At 37.3% G+C, this 14078-nt stretch overlaps 2 protein-coding genes across 2 annotated transcripts; both read right to left on the bottom strand.

Moving 5' to 3' along the window:
* Window positions 1-3268: 3268 nt before the first annotated feature.
* On the bottom strand, window positions 3269-4874 carry LOC110885566 (UDP-glycosyltransferase 92A1). Its single transcript, XM_022133266.2, has one exon. The coding sequence runs from the start codon at window positions 4857-4859 to the stop codon at window positions 3348-3350; it is 1512 nt and encodes a 503-aa protein (XP_021988958.1). The 5' UTR covers window positions 4860-4874; the 3' UTR covers window positions 3269-3347.
* A 6841-nt stretch (window positions 4875-11715) lies between these two features.
* LOC110885565 (transcription termination factor MTEF18, mitochondrial) lies at window positions 11716-13862 on the bottom strand. The gene has a single exon (XM_022133265.2). The coding sequence runs from the start codon at window positions 13615-13617 to the stop codon at window positions 11905-11907; it is 1713 nt and encodes a 570-aa protein (XP_021988957.1). The 5' UTR covers window positions 13618-13862; the 3' UTR covers window positions 11716-11904.
* Between the last annotated feature and the right edge of the window lie 216 nt (window positions 13863-14078).

The following is a 14078-nucleotide window of genomic DNA, read 5'->3' as shown; positions in this document are numbered from 1 at the left end:
AATTAGTTTCAAATGTTTTTACCATTGGAACTGGTTTCTACCAAGTAAAAATAGGCCAGGTAGGAATCGGATAGGACCCATTTAAAAAAAATATATTTGAAACCGAGTATAAAAGGGTATGGACCGGTTCTTCCTCCTATGCGGTAGGATCCTGAACCGGTTCCTGGTTAGCTACGCCGAGTCTCCATTATTTTGTGCACCTCTAGTTTCATGTTCTATTTCTTTTTTTTTTCTTTTTGCGATTTCCCAATTATCCTATGTTATTTAAGTACGTATAACAATAATTAAAATCATCAGCAAATTGCCCCAAAAAATATCCTCGGTTCTTCTCTATTTACTTGGAGTCTAACTATCTGAGATCGGCATGTTACAATTGGTGCTTTCATTCTCGCTTAACAAGCCTCAACGCAAAGAATTCCCCATGCTAGAGGAAACTATGATCACAATGCTAGATAAACTCAACCTACACCTCCTTCTTCTCATCACCATCACATCCCCTACCAGGGGTGGTAACAAAAACCCAACCATGATATTTTGGGTTATTTTGAGCCTCTTTTAAAAAAGGAAATAAGTCAGAATGGGCTGGAGATTTAGTCAAGATGGGTTAGGATGAGTTTTAAAATACTCATCTAAATTTTAACATGGGTCAGGATGGGTTTTTAACTATCTAACCCTAAATCATCTTTGTGTAACACCCTACTTGCCCTTACTATTAAAGGTGAATAGGACACTTTAAAACATATCTTTTGACCGACCTTTCGACATTCATCAATGGACTAATGAATGTTTTGCCCATAAACATTTGTGGGAGCGGGGATGTTGGTAAAAGGAAAATAGGCGAAAAATTTGTGTTGTAAATATGGGTTACTATAAACATTTATTCTCAAGGCGGAGGTAGGTGGGAGCGATTAGCTCTAATACCAAGCTAAAATACCTTGTCGTGTTGTATTGATTGTGTGGGATTAAGGTTACAAGAGATGGGTGTATACAAAATTCATATTTACACAAACTACCCTCTACAATGACTAATTACAAATGCGATCTAATATCGAATGAAGATAAATGAACTACTCGTAGCCTAAAGCTTTTGTGACAATATCCACAACCTACTCTTGTGTCATGTGTGTAGCCAGATTTCAGTTCAACTTGCCTACTTTCAACCAAGCTTCTATTAGACCATGTGTAGTGGAAGGGGAATATAATGCCCCCACCCTAGGGTATTTTACGCCATGTGGCGGTCCAGTCAGCAAAGGGGCATTATTGGGCGTTTTCTAAAATGGGGTGTAATGGGGATGGGGCATTATTGGGGCATTAAATAAAATAAAGAAAAAACCTCTAAAAAATCTCATTGGTCAGTCAACCCTCCCACAATCCCCTTTGGGCGTTTTATATATCACGCCAAAGCAATTTTTTTTTGAGCATAATGCCCCATAATGCCCTATGTAATGGGAGTGGGAGGCGTTTTTTTTGAGCATAATGCCCACATAATGCCCCACTACGGATGGTCTAAAAATGAAATTTGATGTCAATGTGTTTGCTTCGGTATTCTTGATTCTTATTTAGAGCCACAACATTATCATTGTAAATTGTTTACCTAAATTTGCAACTAAGTAAATTACAAATCCTTTTGTCTTTTATTCTTTAACCACTTTATCTTTTATAGATATTCCTTAGAATACATAATCAATTTTAAATATAGTAAAAATATAGTAAAAAGAGTAAAAACCGTATTAATACTTTAGAGAAAGGATCTCATATAAGGCAAGAAATTCATACGAAATATAGGCGACAACCAGAGGATGACAAGTTTAATTAGAAGCAAGGGTAATTTAGTTATTTATCAAGAAAACAACTTCCCCCTTTGATTTTCAAACGGCTATAAATTTTTCATACGTTAATATTTAAAAAAAAATTTGCACCGTTTTAGTGAACATTTCATTCTCTTTAATTCGAGCAACTTATTGGTATAGTTTTCTTTAAAAAAATTAGATGATTTTGAATACCCATTAGTCCATTACGTGATTACGTGATTTTGATACGCAGCACATTACTATGTGATTTGAATATCCATTACGTGATTATACATTCAACATAAATCATTACATGATTACACTTTCAATATAAATCCATTACTTGATTACACATTCAATATGATTTGTTATAACTAATATTATTACAATTTTGCTTATAATGTAATCACTCAGTGTGTTTCACATAAAATACTGTAATGAAATCACGTAATCACGAAATGGGTATTCAAAATCACTTAGTCACTTAATAATACATAGTCAACTACTGTTACATAATTACCTAATCACTTAGTGTGGTTTCACATTCTATAATGAAATCACATAATCGGTATTCGAAATCACGTAGTCATGTGCTGGGTCACGTAATCACGTAATGAGTATTCAAAGTCATTTAATTTTTTTTAAGAAAACTATAGCAATAGGCTGCTCGATTTAAAGAGAATTAAATGCTCGTTAATGGGATGTAACTTTTAAAAAAAATATTACGGTATAAAAAATTATAGCCGTTTAAAAATTAGGGGGGGGGGGGAGAGTTCAAGTGAGAAAGGACCAGACTATTTGTTTTTCAATTGTTTTAACCTTATATTTACGAAAATGTTTTCGCTTAGTTTTGAGCCATTGATGAGATCAATGGTTGTGCTTGTCTCCTACACTTCGTATAAGAATTTTTTCTTGTACATGATCTCTTATCTAATACTTTAATTCAAACTTTGCTTGATAAAAGATCAAGCCAAGCCATTCTTAGAAAAACCTAATTATTAATACTTTAATTCAAACTTTGCTTGATAAGACTGGAGGGTATGGTTAGGCTCATCCTCAAGGGGATGGGCCGTCACGTCACCCGCCACGTCATCGAGAGTGAGGATGGGTCTAAAGGGGATGGACTAAGAGGGTGAAGTATGGGGCCTCACACTATTTATAAAAACAATTAAAAAATATAACTGATTTGATTTTTTAAAGAGAGAGGAGAGAGAGAGGAGAGAGAAAGAAGAGAGAGAGGGAGAAAATGGTGGCCCGTCGTTCACGTCTTCCAGGCGACGGAGAAGCCGGGACGATCCTCAGAGGGGCGGTGTGGGGGTGCGGCGCAGGGCCTCGCCGGGCCAAGACCGACACTCATACCCTCCGTTCTAAAAGATTAAGCCAAGCCATTGTAAAAAGAGATAAAGCCAAATTGCACTCGGGCCAAACCCATAAACATGAAAACCAACATAACCTAACTATAATCTATTAGAGGTGCCTTTTTGTAAGTGAAAGCAATGGTTACAAAATGTTCACATTTAGTTTTATTGGTTTCAAACTTTTTTTATTTGAATCATTTTATATGATAACTGATTTAAATCCAGAAAGCACATTAGTCAAGAAATCATTCATCGCAATGTAAGAAGATCCCGTATCAATCTCAAAACTTCCTCTTATCAATCCCCCTAGTTGGATTGCTTTTTTTCTCATATCTTCACCTTTTCCACCTTCACTTTTATCCAACACTACATTGATCACCTTACTCACCTCCTCTTTCGTGATCCTACTATCCACCCATCTCGTTAACACAACACAAACACCCATCTCCTCCACTAACATCTTCGCATTATACGCTTGCTCTCCCGCCAACGGCCAACCAATTAATGGCACCCCTTGGCTTAAGCTCTCCGTCACAGAGTTCCATCCACAATGGGTTAGAAAAGCACCGGTTGACCGATGGCATAGTATCTCTAGTTGAGGTGCCCACTCATACACAACCAATCCTTGTTTCACAATTCTATCCTCGAAACCCGAAGGCAACCATTCGGGTCGAAAATCACCTTTTAGGTCGAACCCGATTGGTGGCCTAATTACCCAAATAAAAGGTTTCTCACTCTCTTCTAACCCTTTTGCTAATTCCATCATTTGGGTCTCGGTTATCGTGTTCTGAGACCCAAATGAAATATAAAGCACCGATCCTGTAGGGTGTGAGTCTAACCATTCCATGCATTTTTTGAGTTGGATACCGGGTTGTTTTCCGGATCTTTGACCACTAATACCCGAACTCGTATCCGAATCCAAGTTCTTTTTTAACATTTTAGATGGGATAAGTGGGCCAATACACCAAACAGGGAGTTTTACATAATTTCTCAAGACTTCCAACCCCAATGTTTCTACCTCTTCAACCGTGTTACATAACCACCCGTTAGATTCAAGAGAAAATGAGATTTGCGTTTGGTAGAATCTTGACCCCTCGTCTTTACCGTCAGAAGCCCGAACATATTGATTAAGCTCCATGACGGTAAAGCGACAAGATTCCGGGAAGCCCGGAACTACAAACTCTTCGGGGCTTCCACCATCGACTAGGTTCCGATGAGGAAAATTCAACCATATGGAACAATATGCGGCGGTACCATACGCGCCACATGTGGTAAATGTGTAATGAAAAATGCCAAAAGATTTCGCTACGCCATTAGCCCATCCCATGAACACATCCGAAATTATGCATACCCGCGGACTTCCTTCACTAGATACCACGTCAGATATGAACCGACGAAATGGGGCTTCAAGGGCCGTGGAGGCGTGTAAGAGTGTTACAATTTGAGACAATGATAGTCCGTCAGTGTTTTCCGAGTTGGGAGGGAGGCCGTGGTCCGAGCTGTTGAAGGAGAGGGATTTAAGATGGATACGAGAGGGGCGGTTGGCGATGGCAGAACGGAGGTAGTTGATGTTAAGAGGGGTGTTAGCGATGGTGATGGTGAAATTTGGGTTGTGATCAAGGATCTTGTGGGCTAATTCTAAGAAGGGTATGAGGTGACCTTGTGCCATGAATGGTAGCATGATTATGTGTTTGCTTAGCATCGCTTCCATGGGGATTAAGGTGTTTGTGTGTGTGATTGAATCCTTTGTTTGGGCCTTTTTAAAGGCCACTCCTACCTAAAAATGTGATCTGTCATAAGATCATGTTTTGTTTTTCCAAAACAATGATTTAATGTAGAAAGTGCAAAAAATTGGGACAAGACACAAAAAATATTTAATACAAACAAAAAAAGCATGGGCATCATTCACATGCATACAAAAAATGGGTTAAGACACACAAAATCATTAATAGCTTAAATATAACATTTTTATTTATACTTGCCAAGTTACATCAAAACAGAAGGTACACGGGCAACAAGCTGCGCTGCCACCCCTTTCTGAATTGCAAACCCTAATCTACCAAAGACAAAACCCCGTCCCCTGAAGCTGAGCAATTGTTGTGGATGACCCGTTGGACTCTGGTCTGGAATTGGATATATTCTGACATTAGGGAGCCAATGTGTCAAAGGCAATAACACCGTTTTCATTAATTACAAACAAAAAAAGCATGGACAACATCCACATGCATATGATGGTACGCAAATAACACCGTTTTCATGTTTCGTTTTCTTGCCTAACTGAAAAGAACATGGAAATGCATACACATGCTAGAGTCCAAATAACAAAAAGAAAATGAAGAATTATGTTGGATATTTATAAGATGCATATATTAAGTCTAAAAGGAGGTGTATAAAATATATTGGTTTTTAAAACTAGACTATTTGCCACAAAAACTCACCTCTGCGCGTGCAACTGCAAGGGCAAGGGCGAGTTAGAATGCGAAGAAACAACAACACAAATAGCAAAGCTACTTGTAGGGTCTGGAGAGGGTGGGATGTAGACAGAGCTTGCCTCTATCCCTAGGGATAGAGTCGGCTCCAAAACAAACAGCATACCAATACACCAAGCCAAAGAAAAAAGAAAAAAGAAGTCATCAATACCACGAATGCGAAGAAAACAATATATAAAAAGAGGTCCACCTTATAAACCACTCCAAATTTTATCACCACATCAACGTGGGACAAGTTCCATCCATATATCTCCTAGTTTTCGGACCTCTCCTTGTGCCAGCCACAGAAGTCCAAGCATCGATATCTCATTAATTTTAGCTCTTTACTCCGTATTGGACGCGAGTTTGTTTCATTGTGAAGCACTCACATAATAAAACAAGATCCTAAACATAGTTATCTATATAACACTTTTATAATCACAACTATTTTTAATAAAGTTAGTGAAAGATCATTTTCACTTCAATTTTTCCTATCACTATTGGTGGGCTGGGTCTGTGTGGCCCGGATTTCAGATGGCCGGATTGGGCGGCCAGCAGGCAGATCCATTCCCCCTTTCTTTTGATATTGCAGCTTTCTCTCGTAGCCTTTTGTTGCAAAGAATTTGATTCTAATATTTGTGTATTTCTTTCTTTCATTTCTTTTAACAATTTTATATAAATTATTGGTTTTTATATTCAATTTTATTCTTTTTTTACGTCAGTTTTATTCTTTTTATCGAACTTCCATTGATTAAAAATTTAGATGACCCAGATCTGTTTACATCGTTTTTACATTAGCATGATTTACAGAATCTTAACTCTACCTAAATATAAAAAAATCTAAAAAATTTAAAAAAGTTGAATTTAACCATGCCTGGTCGATTAAGCTTTTAAAAGCTCATCTTGGTTTTAAAAACCACTAAGGTGTCATAGTTATCAAAGGCGCTAGGCACACTCAACATACATAGGCTTTGCCCGGGGTCTAGGCGGGCCTAGGCGCAAGGCGCAAAAAAAGCATGGGCAGATAAAAAACGCATTTAAATGAAAAAAGTAAAAAATATATTAGGTATTAGAATAATACTATTCTTCAAATAAAATAAACAAAATATATTATCATATAATACAAAAAGCAACTTAAGTTGCGTTTAAGGAACCAACACATCGCTTCGTCGGAAGGCACCATTTCTGCGTTTCATTGAAAATATATATACTTTTTATAGTTACAATTGCATCGGTTCTTTGGGTCGGAAGGCACCGATTATTTCATATTCAAAATATTTATATAAACTTTTTTCCACCGACGTTACCACAACCTTTTGTCCGTAACCGTCCACGCCGATTTCTTGACGTCATGTTATTTTCTCCATCTCCGATCCCTTCTCCCCTTATATTTCTGTGTTTACGATCTTCGACGCACCCGTTCATTTCTACTTTGTGCCCATCTGCTTCAATTGTTCCATCTACAGTGTTACTTCTGGTATGTTCCACTGCGATCGTTATATGTTTTCGTTATTGTGATTCAAAAATTGTCAGTAGAAAAACAATTGTTATCCCCGTTTGCTCTTACGATGGTGATAAATCCCGTTGTTTGTTGTTTTACAATTATTCGATTCTCTATTTACTTTGATACATACAATTCTTTTGATTAAAAAATGGAGATGGAGATAAACTAATAAACCGTGATCAAGTAAAAAAAAATCAAAATTACTAATGAATTAACAACATGAAAACCATCGGATATACCAACATGCTAAAAAACCGGGAAGTAAAGTCACGATCGGTCAACGAACAATAAAACACCGTCGATGATGAAACCGGTATGTTCCACCAACGTTTGCCACCGTTTCACACACTATATATCACCATGTCTCCTCCGGCAGAGTTATCACCAGTCTGAATTCTTTCAAAATTGCGTCAAGGATGATGGATGACGAGTTTATTTAGAGATAAATATGAAACTAGAGATATGTTGTCAAAAAGATGGGCGGCGGTGGTGGCGGTTCAGTGGTGGTGATGTGGTGGCGATGGCAACGAGATAAAGAGAAAGTGAAAGGGTGGCGGTTATGAAGAAACCGGATGGCTGAGCGGATGCAACAGTATCCACGGGACGGAGGAAAGGGATCGTTAAGATGGTTTTACGGCCAGATGCAGTTATAGAAGAAATAGAATTGAAGAGGAGAAAAATTTCACTTATACATAAAACCCCTTTAACTTCTCACCAATGTTAAATTTCAGATAAATAAGAAAATACGTAGTAGAAAATTAGAAACATCTCCCTTCGTTACTTTTAGATTCTCTCAACAGATACCATGCAGCAACTATGGGTCGATAGCTATACACCATGTTCATTATAGATTTATCACCATTGTTTTTTGAATGTAAAATGAATATTACATTTTTCTTTTATCCTTGACGTTTCTATTTAAATCAACTAAAATACAAAGATTATGTATGATAAATGTTACTGTTTAAAGTTTAAACTGCTTTAGGGGATTACTGCGATCCAATAACAAAAGGCTGCAAATAGGCTTGAACAAATATTTCAAGACAATATTTCGGCATTTCATGCCAATTAACCTCCTTTAATACCAATAGCCAATAGGGTGGTGGTTTATTGGCAAAAACATAACCTTTAGACTATGGGGTATGGGGCGGGGGTTGGGGCGTGGGTTGGAGAGAAACGCCCAAGTCACCCCCCCCCGGGTGGGCTTGGGTTTGAGCGTGGCCCCTTGGGCGGGAGTTTAAGGCCCGGCGTGGGGCGGGGCTACCACATGACATGGCGGAACATCATTGGCCAAGAGCAGTAGCTCTTTGAAATTGGCTTTTTTTTCCACGCCACCCAACCCACACCCCTGCCCCACCATACCCCTTTGAAATTGGTTTTTGGTCTTGGGTGTCCCATAGTTCACGTGTCACACCATGCCCCCAACCCACGCCCCATCATACCCCACGATCTTAAAGACATAGGTTTGGAAGTAGGAGGTCTTGAGTTTAAGTATCACAGACATTAAGGATTAAAGAAATTCGTTGTTAAAAAAATTAACCTCCTTTAATAAATACCATTCGAAAAAGAAAACCTCATTTATAAAATATTTATTTTTCTAACCAATGGGGATGCCTAACAAGAGGATTTATTTACATATCATTCTTAGACGCATTATATATGTATAAGGATTAAAGTATGTAGTTTCTCTTTTGCTTAATATAGCATGTTTCAGTATCGTAATATAGCTTGATATACCAATCGAGTTTCATCGCGGCAATGCACAAGTTGATTTGGGTTTAAAATCAAACTTGGATTTAATCAACATCCCGCCGCAACGCGCGGGTTAGCGTTAACTCATTATATGACATTTAATAACATCTGATTAGTACCAAAAGTTTTCGAATTAGTAAAGATTCAAATGTAATTCCAAAACTTGTAAAGTTCTAAATTGGATCGCATTTCAATTTGCTTCGATCGGTATTGTGGAGAAAATCAATAAATTTGCATTAGATAAAAATACAGCATAAATCGGTATTTAGTACGTCTGGATAGCTGAACGAGAGCCTAGGAACTAGAAGCGTAATTAATGGCCTTGCCTGGAATAACGCCTAGGCACATGAAGCACATATCTAAGGCAAAAAGGTCCCAGAAGCCGAGTTGTGAGGCAACGGCGCACACACCAAGTTCACGAGGCTCATCAAGTACGTGAGGTGTAATATAATTAGATAATATTTTATATATACATGATAGGTTTTCATCATCACATATTCAAAATTAGATAAAACTAATCTCCATATACGATTTGATATACAAATAGTCTATATGTTCAACCTAAAAAGTTATATGATCAACATCCGGATGCACAAAATCTACCTATGTACATGAGGCGTGCCTCAAGTACGCCCGTAGAAGTCTAAAGCGCAAGACCCCGCATTGGAGGTGCCTTGCGCCAAGGCACACTTTTAAAACCAAGATATAGATTATAATAATGCTTGATTAAATAAGGCCATCTCAAACTTTCAGATATTCATAACAACTCAGATACTAAAACATAGTTTAAACACAGATACACGAAAAAAATGCATAAACACAGCTTTTTTCTACACGTTTTGAACACTAGTGACAGAGATAAATCATAAAAGTTACCGACTGTAAAAAGTTACAGAGATAAATCAGGACCTTTACCTGTAATCTTATTTGTTGACTAAACTCATCAACCCTCATAGAAAATTGATTATATGTTTTGATGGACCAATAAAGAAAGTGTATCCTACATGTTTGTTTTAGAGCCTATTTACTAACAGATAAAGAGTTAACCGAATAGTTAATCTAAAGAAAGTCGAGTTTTAAGTCACCTTTTGTTGTGGATTACACCCGTCTTCAGAAGCAGTTAATATGTCCAATTGTTAAAACAGAAATCAAATAATTTGATTAATAAATAGTTTTCTGTGATGTTTGGAAAGAAATGGTAGAATTTGAAGGTATCCCACATCGGAGTTAAAAGAAAAGGAACAACACGGCGGTAGAATAAAAGGGGAAAGAGGGCGCCAACGGACTAGTTTAGTGGACTTCATTGCACTTAGGTGGTCGAGCCTACCTTATAACTTGCTGTATAATACTATAGTTTAACATTTAGACCATCTGTAGTGGGGCCGTTTCAGGCGTTTTCTTGCCTAATGCATGCCCAACAATGCCCACATATATGGCCCCCTTGGGCGTTTTTTTGACAAAGATTGGTTTTGACGTTTTATTTTCAACGCCCCTGCTTCAATTCTTTTGGCCAATCACCTATTTCCATGCTCCATTTGTCCAATAACATTTTTTATGGTTTTTTTTTATTTAATTATATTACACTACAATGCTCACATCCCCACTACACCCATTTTAGAAAACGCTCCATAATGTCCTATTGCTGACTGGGCTGTCGCATAACTCAAAACGCAAGGGTAGGGGCATTACCACTACACATGGTCTTACTAACTTTGTTTGATGTTATACATCAGTTTTCAAAACTTTAAGCAACAGAAAGCATAAAAAATTCAACAATTAAAAACTTGTGTAGCAATAACGGGCTTAGTTTGCTTTGAATTTGTATAGGCAGCACAATACTATAGTTTAAATTGTACTAAATGATGTTGGAAGTTGTACATCTATTTTCAAAATTTTAAGCCTAAAAAAATACAAGTATTTAAAACAACTTTTATTGCAATAATGGACTCAATTTGATTTGAATTTGTATAAACTCGCGTATATATGATGTGCGCGTTTTTGCCTCAAGTCTAATCTCTAGAAACCCTATCACTTCAGGGCGCCTCATGCTTTTAAAAACCAACTGGGGTTGCAATATTGGATTTTTAACATCTTACAAGAATCTACTCTTTACAATATTGTTTTCAAACCGCATCTATACTATTTAAGACCAAACATATCTTATGCAAATTGCACTCACTTTAAGGAAGACCCTAATAAAGTATCCGTAGAAAAGTGCATAAACTTGATTTTAATGGAACGTATACAAAAAAGTGGGAAATTTGGATTGTGATAAACAATAATGAATATAGATGAGAAGAGAACTTCGCAGTTAAATTAATTATAATAAGATGATTCGGGACCTCGTGGAGAAGTCTCCACCCAGGTTACCAAAACAGGCTCGTACACTTTTGATTACTATGCATACATGTCAATCGATCTTGGTTTTATAAAAGCACAAGGCACACCAAAGCAACTGGGTCCTGGGAGCCTAGTCGCGAGGCAAAGGTGCACACATCAAGTACACGAGGCGCAAAATAACTATATAATATTTATTGTATATATAATAGGCTTTCATCGTCACATATCCAAAATTTAGATATATAAATAATCTCTATATACGATTTGATATACAAATAATCTATATTTACAACCTAAAAAGTTAGATGATCAACCTCCTCATGCACAAAATCTACCTATATACAAGAGGCACGCCTCATGTACGCCCAACCCAGCACCTGTAGAAGTCTAAAGCGCAAGACTCTTCGTCAAAGGTGCCTTGCTCCAAGGCACACTTTTAAAACCAAGATATAAATTATAATCACTCTTGATTAAATAGGACCATTTAAAACTTTTGACATATATTCATAACAAATCAAATACTAAAACAGAGTAATAACTTGAACGGAAGTACTTACTTGCGGTTTGTTTCCGTAATTAGTGAAGTAAGGATAAACTGTTTACACCATGAACATCTTCCTGATAAAAGGAAGCTGTAAAAAAATGCATACCCAATTTTCATCATAGAATAAAACCACTGTCACATTATACAATCAGTAAATTTGTCTTTTCAACATCTCGTAAACCTCAACGCCTTTAGGATGACGCTTAACTTTCTCTTTAATAAATTGTTTTTCCGAACACGCAAGAATGGTGCTAAGAGCTATATCATTAGTCGCTCCTTGTTCTTTTAGCCACTTATGAAACAGACACCGAAGTTTCACCTTTTCCATAGCGTAAGATAACGAAGACGGGTATCCGGTTATAGCAGACAACGGATACCCTAACACGTTGACCAAAAAGTCAACCTTTATTTCAAGTACCACTTTCGACTGGTTAACAATTTGAGGTGATGATTTAACCATTTCCATCACCTCTTTTGGGTCAAACCCAATGTTGACCAAACAATTGAATCGTTCGTGAAGTTCTTTCGCTTTCCCACGACACCGTTTAAGGGCTCGTTCCATCTCGGTTGAATTTTCAACGAATCCCATATCTAATAGGAACTTTGTTCTCTCTATTGTACATCGTCTTGATGACGGAAGTGGTGTAATCTTTGATCCGATAGCTAAATTCTGTAACACTTCTGGGTTATTCATGATTATTTCACAAAGTCGTTGTTTTCCGACATTTAAGCAATTTAAAGACGTTTTCACACCCTTTAACGTGCACGAGCCAAGTATATGTGGGTACGAACAAAAAAGCTTTCCAATGTCGTCAACATACATTTCAATTCCCGTTAGAAATTTGTACGAACGCCTTAAGTTCGAAACAAAATCCCGGATCTTCGTATCCGGAAACTGAGAAAATAAGGACAAAATATTGTTCTTCGAAGCTCCAAATTTAAGTAGGAAGATTATGACCGAAATTGTTGTAATTCCCGAATCTTGCAATAAAATGGTGGGATGTTTATGCGTTAATCTTCCTAAACGCTCGTTTTTAAAGCCGAATTCTTTTAAGAACCACAAAACTTCAAGCATATGCTTCCAATTGTACGATTCTTCGTCTGATAAATGCTCAACAAACCAATCGTTGGCGATCCTGATAGTCTTTAACTCCAATACAGCCTTAACAACGTCACTATTTTCACCTTCGATTAGAACCGAAGGACACAAACCCACAAGTTTAACAACCGTAGATTGATCTAGACCTAAAACTTGAAGATCATGAAGCCGTGACAGCAAAAATCCATCATTCGATCGAAACGCTTCTCCAACTTCCTTATAAATCTTTCCTATCTTGTTAGGGGCAAAACCGTATTGACACAACATACGATACCTCTCCAACAACACACTGTCATCGCTTAAAAACATCAACTTACGCGGCAAAAGCGTCGAAAACTCACATGGTTCCAAACCCATGCTCTCGAAAAAGGGCTCGAATTCGTTAATCGGATGGTAACGCAAGAACCGACTAACAGATTGCCCGATATTTTCCCCTTTTCCGACCCTTTCTAGCAGCTTTTCAAGAAACCTAGGTGAATTTCGACTAATGTTTTCGGCATCTATGAACTGTAAACTTCTAGTGGAATGCAAGTAATCTAACAAAGCATCTTCGGCTTCTCGACAGTCTACACGATACGATAAACCGACATTTTCATCATCCGATTTTGGGCCATTGTTGGATTTACAAGCAGCTTTTGTGCTATAAACCCTAGGGTTTTGGACCCCAGGTTGTGACCCAGATGAGAAAATTGGTTTTTTACTCAAATCAACAACAACCCATCTAATAAAATTTGAAGTTTTAAGATTCTTGATATGATACATGAATGGTTTTGAGTAATTTTGACAAGATATTGATGAATGTGAGGTTCAACAGAAAGGGAAAATAGATGTCTGTGTATAAGTAGATGCAGAGGTTACAGAGATGAGGATTTACCTTGTGAATCAAATGGTTTTTGTTGGTTGTGTTGGTCTGATTGTCGTCATTATTGGGGAGATGTGATGGATATGCAGCATGAGCATGGGGTAGCCATTAGAGAAGCTCTCAACGAGGGTTTATCGGTTTTGGTTGTCATGTGACATTTTTGTAACATTTGTTTATGTCCTTCAATTATTATGGAAAGACAAATAAACCCTTGTGGTGTACAATAGATGGCAATGAAATGGGTATTTCATAGGTATATTGACTCTCATACGATTTTTAAAAATCGTGTTTTGTATCTGGTTCCATACTCTACCCGTCAGGTATACAGTAAACCTTATTAATAAAATTAAATATTTAACTA

This window comes from Helianthus annuus, chromosome 10, assembly GCF_002127325.2.
Source record: "Helianthus annuus cultivar XRQ/B chromosome 10, HanXRQr2.0-SUNRISE, whole genome shotgun sequence".
NCBI lineage: Eukaryota > Viridiplantae > Streptophyta > Magnoliopsida > Asterales > Asteraceae > Helianthus > Helianthus annuus.
The sequence above is the reverse complement of the archived record's forward strand: the minus strand, read 5'-3'. Positions and strand labels throughout refer to the sequence as shown.

Excerpts from the sequence above, each read along its gene's own strand:
- LOC110885566 (XM_022133266.2), bottom strand. The coding sequence starts at position 4,859 with ATGGAAGCGATGCTAAGCAAACACATAATCATGCTACCATTCATGGCA.
- LOC110885565 (XM_022133265.2), bottom strand. The coding sequence starts at position 13,617 with ATGTATCATATCAAGAATCTTAAAACTTCAAATTTTATTAGATGGGTT.